This window comes from Colletotrichum costaricense (assembly GCF_030867565.1).
Source record: "Colletotrichum costaricense strain IMI 309622 chromosome Unknown Scaffold_12.1, whole genome shotgun sequence".
Classification (NCBI taxonomy): Eukaryota; Fungi; Ascomycota; class Sordariomycetes; order Glomerellales; family Glomerellaceae; genus Colletotrichum; species Colletotrichum costaricense.
The window spans coordinates 895,055-907,115 of record NW_026848241.1 but is presented as its reverse complement, the minus strand read 5'-3'; the positions used below and the strand labels follow the sequence as shown (position 1 = coordinate 907,115).

Genomic DNA, 12,061 nt, shown 5'->3' with positions numbered 1-12,061 from the left:
CCCTTACTAACATACTCCAGTCATCATGACCAACTTCAACCACGAGCGTATCGGTATCATCATCCAGTGCCTGCGCTTCTCTCGTGTGTGCTACGAGGAGTCCGTCAAGTACGCCAACAAGCGTCGTACGTTTGGCAAGAAGCTCTACGAGCATCCCGTCATTCGTCTCAAGCTTGCGCATATGGCCCGCCAGATTGAGGCCTCGTACGCATGGCTCGAGAACCTCATCTTCCAGTGCCAAAAGATGGGTGAGACCGAGGCCATGCTCAAGCTTGGTGGTGCCATCGCCGGCCTCAAGGCCCAGAGCACCGTCACTTTTGAGTTCTGTGCTCGTGAGGCGTCGCAGATCTTTGGTGGTCTGTCGTACTCTCGCGGTGGCCAGGGCGGCAAGGTTGAGAGACTGTACCGCGACGTCCGCGCATACGCCATTCCCGGTGGTAGTGAGGAGATTATGCTCGACCTGAGCATCCGGCAGAGCATGCGTGTGCACAAGGCACTTGGCATGAAGTTGTGAGCGGCAACGCCGGTGAGAGCAGCGGATGATTAAGAAAGACTATTACGTCATGTATGAATAGATTAGGTTGGATATCTTTTTATTTGTCGGGGCGTTTTGCATGGAGGCAGAGCTCAGTCCAGGAATCTAGATGAATACATGGCTCACATTTACTACTTCATATTTTTTATGCTTTTCGCCTTGGCAGTTTCCCCGCTGACCCAAAGATCAGTCTGCTACGCTTATTCGCTAACTATGGGATACGACGCAGGACAGCGTTCAAGCCAGACGTAGCTTCACATTTCGGTCAGTTCTCAGATCTACGCCTCGGCAGTTGCCAGGGGTTGGAACCCATCGTACCACACTCTCCATGACATTTCAGCCGGCAGCACACAAACTCACAATCCGAGATCTTCATCCTCGATCGGCCACATTCCAGCAACACGAGCTGATGTCTCAGGAACTTCGTTTACGGTTTACCAGTCGACACGACCGATCACGGCGCAAGCCACTACCCTCCCAGCCGGGTCCAACTGGCTTTCCCCCTTGACTCCGGCGCTCCGCCACAAGACTCAATGACACGCTCTGTGGCTTCTCTCAACATCGCGCAACCAACTCATATCCCGTTCCCACCCACCCACACGTGGGGAGATGGGGGGTGCCGTAGATCATGAGAGTGGATGCGGCGTCAAAGGACCGAAAGCGCGTTTATCTCAGTACGGCCAAGCTCCGGAAGAACTTTTACGATTTTCATCGACAATCTGCCGTTTGCGGCCATGAGGCAGATATTTCCTCCTCGTATTCACTCAACAGACGAAAGATTTTCCATCGTTTGAGTTCGGGGCCAATTAGGTATTGAGGGCAATAAGTCTGATTAATGTGAATTTTCTAACTAGATTTTCTTACTAGGTCTTTAAGCTTGTAGTTTATGATGGACACGAAGGAATCCACCAGAATTTCCTCCGGGATACCATGAGCGGCAGTTGATGACTGAACAATACATCTCCTTCCCCATGGACAATCGTCCCGGGACCAGGCTGGAATGCTGAGTCCACCGGACTTCGGGAACCGGCTGTCTCACGGCGAGACAGTGGCGATGACGTTCTCATAGGGCTTGGACGTGAGCAAGGCTGTCTTCGGCGCCGAAGAGACATGATCCGGGCCGTACGGATACGCTGGCTTGTCCCTCTCGTTGCCCTGGATTGCAGTCGCCTTCCGTTTCCCCTCGCCAGTCTTGTCTCACTCTGAATCGCCTCGCGCAGAGTCGCAGCGATCACCAACATTCCTCACGCCTGAAGATATCCACCAGATCCATCGCGCAATGTCTCACTCTGAACAACTACCTCACCAAACCCACCGCACTTGCCTCTGATCTATCCGGATCCGACGAAATGCTCTTCTCCCCTGGTTCCGTACCTCGCCCGGCGCAACTATCTTCCCTGGACCACTCGCGTGTAAGCCATGCTCGCTTACAGGTTCATCCCAAAAATACCTCTTCTTCTTACCACATCCGTCCAACTGCCAGTCCCAACTGCCCACTATGGCGTACGCCAAAACGGTCCGAACTGGCAGAGTGCACGAGGAGCTCGCAACATCTTTTGCCGCATGCAGCCATATTCGAGATCTCTGAATTTTCACGATGCTCTTGGCCAAAGATTATCCACTTTGTATGGAGCTCACGAACTGTTCCTGCATGGTCCCACCTACGTTCTCGGTAATGTTCTCAGGAGGATGGGCAGACTTGCACCACACGGTCAACGGCTATATCAAGTCTCCTTGAACCCAGCCGATATCAGTCCTTTCTTCTTATCCTCATCACAGCAAACACATCTTCAACGCCCCCCTCTTCTCTCTGAGCTTCTGCTTCAACATTCGCTTTCGTCTTTCGTTTTCTCTAGCTCAAGATCAAGAGTCTAGTCAAACAGAACCAACCACCACTCTCGCTTACATCTACAAACCATCAAGATGGTTTCTCCCGCCATTATCCGCCTCGCCGCGGGTGCCGCCCTCTTGGCCGGTGTCAACGGCCAGTCGACCACCTCGACCACCGTCGTCGCTCCGACTACGACCGTGACGCCCAGCACCACCGTCACCGTGGCTAACCCCACGACCACGGTCACCGGCGGCGGCACCACCACCACTCTGACCTCCTCCGCTAGCTCTAGCAGCACGGCTTCCACCGGCACCTCCATCGCGACCAGCGTCGGCAGCTCTACCGTCACGGTTATTGCTCCCACGAGCACCTCGGTCACCACGGATTCTACTCTCAGCAGCGGCGCCAGCACCGTCCCGAGCACCACCGAGACCTCGACTTCTACCGACTCGACGTCCTCGGACCCCGGCGTCCCCACCACGTCGACCACCACCACCGACGTGGTGACCTCTACCATCCTCACGACCTCGGCCCTCAACACCACCGACCCCGGCGTTCTTCCTACCCTTACCAGTTCTACCGTGACCCTTCCCAATAATAGCACCACCGTCATCCCCGTCCCGGTTGATCCCACCGTCACTGCTCCTCCCGTGTTCCCCAACGGGACCGCCCCTATCACCATCCCTCCCCCGGTGACAACCACCACCTGCAACTTCAACGGCACTTGCAATGTCATCACCCTGCCCCCTTGCGTGACGATCACCTCCTGCTACAACGGCTACTGCAAGCCCGTCACCACAATCACCTACCCCCTTCCCCCTGTCGTCACTCCCCCGACAGTGACGACCATCACTCGCTGCAACTTCAACGGCACCTGCTCGACCTACACGCGCCCAGTCTACGTTCCCGCCACGAGCACCCAGGCACCCTTCTACACTGATTGCTCGACCCTTACAAAGACGTACACTACCTGCAACAACGCCGTCTGCAGCACCGTCACCACGACTACTACTTCGTCCTTCACCCGCCAGGGAACTCCTACCCCTACTGGCCCTGGTGGCTCGACTTTGGTCACGAAGCCCTCGAACCCGGCCTCGCCTCCTGTCAACCCGCCTACGAACCCCAGCAACCCTCCTACCAACCCGTCGAACCCTCCCAGCAACCCGTCAAACCCTCCCGCCAACCCTTCCAGCCCGCCTAGCAACCCTCCTAGCAACCCTCCTAGCAACCCTCCTTCCAACCCGCCCAGCAACCCTCCTTCCAACCCTCCTAGCAACCCTCCTAGCAACCCTCCTAGCAACCCTCCTAGCAACCCTCCTTCAAACCCTCCTTCCAACCCTCCTTCGAACCCCCCTGCCAGCCCTCCTTCCAACCCCCCTGCCAGCCCTCCCGCGCAGCCTCCCGCGAACCCCCCTGCCTCCAACCCTCCCTCCAACCCCACCAACCCTCCCGCCGGCAGCTCTCCCGCGACCACTCCAGCCGTCCCCACCACCGTCAGCGGCACCCGCCCCGGCACCACGTCTCCCACCGCCGTGGTGACGGCCGGCGAGCCCGCTCTGATGGCTGTCAGTGTGATGCCGCTTATGAGCGTTCTTGGTGCGGTTGCTATTGGTATGCTTGTGTTCTTGTAATCTGGACCCTGCAGTGGTTTAGGGATACCATGATCGAGCATAAGTTTGGTGGCACAGGCTTAACAGCAAAAGCTTGATGTGAGAAGGATTTTTCCTTTGTATTGAATGCTCTCGTATGATGAGCTGGAATAGATTTGGTGATAAAATTGGCGAGGAAGACCATGGATGATGGTTCTGTAATGAGGAAGAGAGGGGAGGAGATGGGGAAGAGATAGAATAATGAAAATTATTACTTCAAAATGTTTTTGATCAAGGGTCCCGATAGCTCGAGCCATTTCTTCGTATAACAGTTAACTTAAGTTCCTCTCGTATACGTGAACTATTGTACGCATCTCAACGTTTAATATCCATTAAAGGCACAGCATTGTCACTGATTTGAAAGACCGCGAACGATAGTCGATACTCTGTTCGGGGTCGTATTCATTGATTCTTTCAAGACTGGCCTGGTCGAATCTTTAGTCCCTCTCGATGGTTTCTAGTTTTTATGAATGAACATCGATGAGAAAGAAGTGTTGGTGGTCACCGCATTGCACGTGTCCGGTCGTATTCAGCGATGAATCGATTGATACTTGGAACACATGGGTATCGAAAACGATGTGATAATATCAAAAGCACCGATCCACAACAGTTGTCCACAAGATACATATATCATTGGTGGCAGCCCGTGTCAGGCACTCAATCGAAGGATGACTGTAGAGACTGAAACAAGATCAAAGAGTCATTTGAGAAACGCTTCCAAGAGGCTGACGGCACCGATGACAAAACCAAGGCCATGCGAGAGACAATGCTTTTCTCATGAGCAAATGGTGAAACCCATCTTCCTAAGGCCCGGCTGGAGATTAGCGCAGCCACACGTGACTCTGCATCCACACGATATACTAGGCATCTTGGAGCGTGAACCCGGAGACAAGATAGACTTGGGAGAGTACATCGCCAGTACACAGCACCTTAATACCCCTTACACGGTGCATTTATGCATGCCTCTCAATTAGGCGTGGATGTTGGTCAATTGAGGACCAGCCGGGTGGTTGTGGTTCGCATGTATGATTGGCCGAAGGTCACCCCGCATCAAGACGGGACGATGACGGATGAGATGGCGATGCCCCGCCGTTCCGCACTCCACCCGCGTTGAACAAGAGGCGGGGTGAGGACGGGAAGCCAAAACGACTGATCAACAACCCAAGGTCCGCTCGAATCTACTTTATCTAAACTTCATCCTTTATGCCCCCGCTTGCATAACCCACTCTTGATATTCAGAATGACCGTCATCCACGTTGTCCAGTTCCAGTTCAAGGAGCTCATTCCAGCAGAGGAGGTCAAGACGGTATGTTTGGCCACAACCCTGCGGAACTGGTGTCAGGGAGCTTAATAGCTTGACTGCAGAAGCACAGGCTGACGCTAAACACAGATGTGCGATTCCATGTTGGCGCTCAAGGAGAATTGTATCCACCCGACGTCTAGCAAGTCGTACATCAAGTCTCTGGTCGGCGGCCTCGATTGTAGCCCCGAGGGTCTGCAGGACGGCATCACGCACATTTTTGTGGCCGAGTTCGAGAGCGTTGAGGACCGCGATTATTACCTTCACAAGGACCCTGCGCACCAGGCGTTTATGAAGCAGGTTGGGTCGGCTATTATCAAGGCGAGGGTGACTGATTTTAAGCCGGGTGTTTTTTGAGATGCCGTAACTCAGAGGATGGGCAGTATCTTGTCTCAAACCCTGGAATCCAGCTCGTATGTACGAATACTGTACACGTGAACTGCACAGGAGACTATCGCATGGAATGAAATGCCATCATTGTACATGGGTTAGGCAAATGGGAAATGAACATCATACAGAACGAACCCACGCAACGGGAAGGAGATGCAGGGACGTGGAGGAGAAGCATTCAGGGTCTCTTATTCACAAAAAGATACATGCACTTCGTACCTTTTTCCCAGCCTGAGGGGTCCAAAATAGGTGGGGTCCAATCGCGACAGAAGTCTTATAAACCAATCAAAGCTCGTAGAACGTGTCTTCTCCCGGTGATGTAAGCGGGGCACTCAAGGTACCGGGGTCTACGTCATTGGTAGCGCGGGCAGGTCCAGGGAGGAAGGGACATTGCCCAGTGCTCTTGCCTTGCCCTGAGGTGCTCTGCCCACCCGACGCTCCGTCACCGTCCCCGTTCCTGCCCATCGTTGGTCCCCCCGCCTGCTGCGTGCTCTTCCCCTCCCCCGCCTTGCTCCTGCTCTTTCTGCTCCTGCTGTTCCTTCTGCGTGTCTGCTCTCCCACTGTCTACCTATTGTACGTACCTTGAGTAGCTTCTAAGGAAGGTACCCACCCACGCCCAGCGCTTGCCTTGCTTTCCCACCTCATTCGGTACGAACAGCCCAAGTACCTTGACCTTGGGGCGCTTCACTTTCATGACTTCAGGGGACCAACCTCAGTGTCTCCCTGTCACACCTGCCTGACGCGAACGTCCAACATCCAGTCACTTGGCTTTCTTCACCCAACTTGGAACTCTGCACATTCCGGCCACACCTCGTCACCCTTTCTTCTTCACACGACGACAAGAAGCGCACATGCGAATTGCTCCCTTTGCGATACCCATTCGACTCTGTGCTAGATACCACCATTCCAACACCATTGTCTGGCTCTGGAGGTAACGCCCACCTACACACCCGACGACGATACCCGATAGTTTCCGCCGTTTAACTATCGTCTACCGCGAAGCACCCCCAAACCATCTCTGCCCGAAGAGCATCTACTACTTACGAGCAACCGATTACGAGCACATCTCGGTCCGAATATCGACACATATAACGTCGACGGCTTCCGCTATCGACCTCATCGACACCCTTTCGCTTCATCCCAGACACCAACGTCAAATCTAGCAGCCATGGCGCAAGCACCGCGTCCTACCTTCATCAACCTCCCTCCTCCCACCTCCAACCCGGATACTCCATCTGAGATGCCGTACGCTGTCTCGCCTCCTCTCTCCCACTTGATTCCCAAGCTAATATCTCCCCACACAGCGGCACCCCCACGAGCGCCACGACCTCCCTTTCTGCCCTCTCTACCACCGCTATCAAAGATGGTCACCGAGGCCACTTTCCCCAGGGTCCCGCCGGTGTCCGCGGCCACGCTCACCACCCCTCTACAACGAGCCTCGAGGCCGAGCGCGCCGACAGAATCTCCCGCCTCGCCGGTCTAGAGCGAGTCTCGACTCTGCGCGCCCCGCCGCACCAGCAGAATGCCGGTTCCTCAATCTCTCCTCAGACGACCCCCACCTCCACCGGCTTCCCTGCCAACTACCCGCCCAACACTCACCTCACACCCGCATACTTTGATGCCCATGGCCAACCCACCGCTGTTACTAAGATGAGCACTGTCGGTACCGCCAGCGCGACTGAGAGCTATGTCGGTGACGACAACGAGACTCGCACCGCACCTGGCGAGCAGGATGAGGACATGTTCAGCATGGATACCAACTACCGCGAGGCCGACTCGGTTACCAGTATGGGCGCCGAGCCTGAACGCATGGACGAGGACCAGACGGCTGGGTCCACCGGAGGCTACGACGACCGCATGAGCGACGATGGATCCGCCAGCCTTGTTGGTTTCGGCGAGGGCGCCAACAGCACCGTGTCTGGTCCCATTTACCAGCGTCGCCCCATTCCTGGAGTCGCTGGCCAGGCCGGTATCTGGGGTCTGGAGCGAAGTGCCTCTGGTCTGAGTGACGGCTTGCCGACGCAGCGGGCCCGCGACGTCACAATGGGCGGTGATACTCCCACCAGCGCGGCCGCAATGCAGGAAAGACGGGATGCGAGGATGATGGATGGTACGACCAATGATGGTGCCGGTGTACCTAGCGACGAAATGTACGTCGACACCACCAACAAGCCACCTGTCCCTGCTTCCCAGCTCCCCCAGCAATCTTCTCAAGCTAACTCCGCCACGACGCCAACAGCTCGTGATACCGCAGAGCGTCTTCTTAGGGAGCGACTTGATGGGGGCGAGGCACGCCTAGGTAACAACGCGCTTGGTAGCCCTCAGGGTGGCGGCGACAAGCTCGGCAAGTTCTACTTTGAGGAGCGGAAATGAGGCACCCCGGTTTCCTTTCTTATTTGATCAAATAGGCGAAGACAAAGGTACGCGGATGATTATATACGGTTCATGACGTTGGGAAATAACTTTGGGAAGAAAACTGGCGGGCTAAAGACTCCGCCAGCATGATTTGGACGGGTTTGTTGCTGGGATTGCAATTGATTTGGCTGGATTATGAATGGCCTAGGTTCGACTAAGACAATGCGAGCTACTGATTATGACTTGTCGCGTTTGGTCTTGCAGTGACTGGAGTATCAAGACTCAAGGTACTGTATTATTAAGGCACTTCTTCAACAGCAGCATCACTGGATCACCGGCGTGGGGCATGTCACTCGGCCCCGGCCGTCCGACTCCGTGGCGCACGGCGCCCTAGGCGCGGGAACGCTGTCGGAGACGGCGTGAGACCCCGCACCTAGTGTGTATCGGGGAGATCCTGCGGGAGACTGTAGGACGAGTGGGGGGAAGCCCGGGACAGATCAACAATACGATGGGTAGAATACTTCTGCTTCTTATCGAGACGGTGGCTCCGCGGTCGATCGCGCATGGCGTCTACGGACAGATGTTCGGACGAAGGGAGGTTCAGGGGATGCGGCCTTGCTCTTCAGGATCCTTTTTTTGTGTGGAGATTGAACTCTAATGCTCAAGGGAGCTCTATAGTCATATAGGGATGGGTTCTAGCTTGTAAGTTGTGGGTTTCTGAGAACTTGGGTTCGATAATATAAGGTAAGCAGCACATATCATTTGGATAGCCGGTGCCTTTTTACTTCCGTTGCCTTTCGGGAGTTTTTTGTCTTTGCGTTTCCACGTTGTACGACTGTGCTGTATTCAACGAGTCTCAAGAGCTCACCTCGGAGAGCGTTGTCTGTTTGAAGTTCAAGTCTGCTTCTGTTGCATGCTGTTCTACGCCGCAGAATTTTATCTTACTACTACTTGATTGAAACCTGAGCAGTTGGCCTAATATTGATACCTGTGTACCTTAGGCAGTATAGGAAAGCAACTGCATAGAGGTAGTAAAGTCGGCATCTCGCTTCTACTCCTCGTATTCCGCATTCTTAAAGCTCGGTTTCTACGGATAGGAAGCTGCCGTCTTCGCCAGAGAGGTCCATACCACGACCCGATGTGACGCTGACATGCCCTCCCCCAGTGGCTCCCCCGCTGTTCATCGCATCACCCGTACAGCAAACGAGGTCAGCAAACATTGGACAAGCTTGACTCGATTCAGGGAATTATGGCACGGACCGAGAGTCCCCCCTCCCCTATTCGCGAAGCATCGGGGACCGTGCTACGATTGACTCGGCTGTTGGATATTAACGGGGAAGAATGGCTTGGGGTTCATGGAACGGGGTTTACGCATATTGGTCTATATTAACAAACCAGGTTTTCGTTAGCGTTCCGGCCTTCCTGGACTGCTTGTTTAGGTAGTCAGTGCGGGTAAGGAAACTCAAAATAAGGTGAATCGTGACGGAGATGTCCCCCCGGCCGGTATTAGTCAACTTCAATAACTGGTGCGGCATATTGCCGCTTATGTGAACATGCAATCTACGACGGAGGAGGACTTTGAGATTTCATTCTGCGAGGTCCTTATACGGCTAGCTTCCCTCCCTTCGGATCCCGTCACCGTCACTCGTTCGCGGTACGTCGAACATCACATTCGCTCACCCATAAAGTATGCGCCTCTTCAGGACTCTACCGCTAGTCGTCGCGGGACTTATTGCGCCCTGCCTCTCGGGCGCCTTTCCCTCGTCTACATCGCAGGATGCGGCGGCCACGTTTTTGGATCGACTGCTTGTCGACACGCGGGGTCTGGGCGATGTTCCTCAGCGGCAGCCTTCTTCGCTAATTGTAGATTTGGGCTACGCCAAGTATGAAGGCTACAACAACGCCACCAGCGGCCTCAATATCTGGAAAGGGTAAGATGTTTGTCTATTTGTCTCGTAGACGTCTACTTAAACCCCTCCAGCATCCGCTACGCAGCTCCGCCGACGGGTTCACAGCGCTGGCAACCGCCTCGTCTCCCTTCATCTAACGACACGGTCACCGGTGGCGCGGTCCCGGTGACGGCAGCAACCGAATTCGGCCCCATCTGCCCGCAAAACTACCCCGCCGTCCCGGGTCTCCCCTTCATCCCCGGTGACGAAGATTGTCTCTTCCTAAACGTGTACGCGCCCGCCGACGCCAAGGATTTGCCGGTGATGGTGTACATCCACGGCGGCGGGTACGGCTACGGTGATGGGAGGATTGACATGTCGGAGATTATTGGGGCGAATGAGGGTGGGTTTGTGGCTGTTGTGATTCAGTACCGGGTATGTTCTTTTGCTTTTCCGTATCTTTTTGCGGGGGTTATCTGTCTATTCTTCTCCCGGGATTTGGTGGTGGGTGAGAGAGATCTGTTGAGAGACAGCATACTAACGATGTACAGCTCGGCGCGTTAGGGTTCCTTTCCTCTGCGGACGTCAAGGCTCGCGGTGTCGTGAACGCGGGACTTCTGGACCAGGCTTTTGCGCTTGCTTGGGTCCAGCGCTTCATCGACCTGTTTGGCGGAAATCGTGGAAAGGTCACGATTGCGGGGGAGTCGGCGGGCGCCGGGTCGGTGATGTATCACACTCTCGCCGTGGACGCTAGTCTGGGGACGACGCTCTTCAAGAACGTAAGTTTTGACAGGCTGTGGGGTGGAAGCCTGTGGTGATGATTGGCTGACTCGATTTCGATGCTAGGGGATCGCTGCTTCGCCGTATCTTCCCTTCCATTATGACTATGACGCGGCGTTTCCGACGGCGCGATACCAGGCATTTGCCGAGAAGGCGGGGTGCTCGTCGTCTGTCGATGTTCTTGCGTGTCTTCGTGGGAAGGATAGTATGACGCTGCAGCTTGCTAGTGCGAATACCACGTTTGAACAGCCGTATGGGTTCTGGTAAGTAATCGATTTTCAGGACATGCGGTTCGCCCTTCCTGAACGCGGCTAACTGGACGACGACAGGGCTTTCTACCCTGTGACGGACGGCGTATACATCAAGAGCCTCCCGACTGAGCAGATGAAGCAAAAAAGAGTCAATGGAGAGCGTCTCCTCGTCGGTGTGAGTATCCTCCCCACGAAGCTCCACGTTCTTGGCCGGCAACTGACGAGCCTTGCAAGCATAACGCCAATGAAGGACCTCTCCTCACCCCGCCCAACATCGTCAGCGTCGCAGACTTGACGTCCTGGCTGAAGCTCGAGTTCCCCAACCTCTCGGCGGGCCAAATCGACGAGATCCTCGCCGCAAATCCAACAAAGACAGGCGCGAACGATACCCGCTTCGAGACGAACGGGTTGACGGGGCTTACGGCCCTTGACGTGAGCCAATCTGGGACCGGACAACAGCAGAGAGCAAACGTAAGGAATTCTTGCCATGTCTCGTGGCCCTAAGTCTAACACAACTGCAATAGAACATCTACGCCGAGGCAACATTCGTGTGCCCCAGCTACTGGCTCTCCGACGCCTTCACGTCGCCAAAGTCGTCGTGGCACTACCAGTACTCCGTCCCCTTTGCCTGGCACACGGCCGACATCCCAGGCTACTTTGGCCCCGCGACACCGAACCAGGGCCCGGGCATTGTCCTCGCCTTCCGCAAGATCTGGGGTAACTTCATCACGGGCGATGACCCCTCCATCAGCAATGATATCGCCAACGGAGCTTCCGGTGCCGACGCGGGCGCCGAGAATGGGGCGAGCAAGTGGCCTGTCTGGACGGAGGAGGCACCGAAGCAGGTAAACCTGAACCAGACGGGCGGCGTTCCGTACGAGTTTACGACTTCGTGGGGGGCGCGGGTTACGCAGTTTATGGCGCCGGGACAGGTGAATGATATCCGGGTTGTCCCTGCGGATGTATGGGAGGGTGGGCGTGGTGCCAGGTGTGAGTTTTGGAAGGGGTTGGCTCCTAGCATTCCAGCGTAGACGATACTCGAGGCGCCTAGCTGTGATGAGTGATATTGTAGCATAATCCA

At 55.3% G+C, this 12,061-nt stretch overlaps 5 protein-coding genes across 5 annotated transcripts; all 5 read left to right on the top strand.

Moving 5' to 3' along the window:
- Positions 1-25: 25 nt before the first annotated feature.
- CCOS01_11255 (acyl-CoA dehydrogenase domain-containing protein) lies at positions 26-514 on the top strand (the record flags this gene model as incomplete). The annotated part of the gene is made up of 1 exon (XM_060459408.1): positions 26-514. One exon carries the CDS (start codon positions 26-28, stop codon positions 512-514), a length of 489 nt encoding a protein of 162 aa, XP_060310140.1.
- Positions 515-2,458: 1,944 nt separating this feature from the next.
- Positions 2,459-3,997, top strand: CCOS01_11254 (uncharacterized protein; the record flags this gene model as incomplete). Its single annotated transcript, XM_060459407.1, has 1 exon — positions 2,459-3,997. The coding sequence occupies one exon, from the start codon at positions 2,459-2,461 to the stop codon at positions 3,995-3,997; it is 1,539 nt and encodes a 512-aa protein (XP_060310139.1).
- A 1,258-nt stretch (positions 3,998-5,255) lies between these two features.
- On the top strand, positions 5,256-5,672 carry CCOS01_11253 (stress responsive A/B Barrel domain-containing protein; the record flags this gene model as incomplete). Its single annotated transcript, XM_060459406.1, has 2 exons — positions 5,256-5,321; positions 5,406-5,672. 2 exons carry the CDS (start codon positions 5,256-5,258, stop codon positions 5,670-5,672), a joined length of 333 nt encoding a protein of 110 aa, XP_060310138.1.
- Positions 5,673-6,873: 1,201 nt separating this feature from the next.
- Positions 6,874-8,078, top strand: CCOS01_11252 (uncharacterized protein; the record flags this gene model as incomplete). Its single annotated transcript, XM_060459405.1, has 2 exons — positions 6,874-6,950; positions 7,010-8,078. 2 exons carry the CDS (start codon positions 6,874-6,876, stop codon positions 8,076-8,078), a joined length of 1,146 nt encoding a protein of 381 aa, XP_060310137.1.
- A 1,671-nt stretch (positions 8,079-9,749) lies between these two features.
- CCOS01_11251 (acetylcholinesterase) lies at positions 9,750-12,011 on the top strand (the record flags this gene model as incomplete). Its single annotated transcript, XM_060459404.1, has 7 exons — positions 9,750-9,991; positions 10,042-10,384; positions 10,501-10,728; positions 10,796-10,992; positions 11,059-11,155; positions 11,215-11,451; positions 11,505-12,011. The coding sequence occupies 7 exons, from the start codon at positions 9,750-9,752 to the stop codon at positions 12,009-12,011; spliced, it is 1,851 nt and encodes a 616-aa protein (XP_060310136.1).
- Between the last annotated feature and the right edge of the window lie 50 nt (positions 12,012-12,061).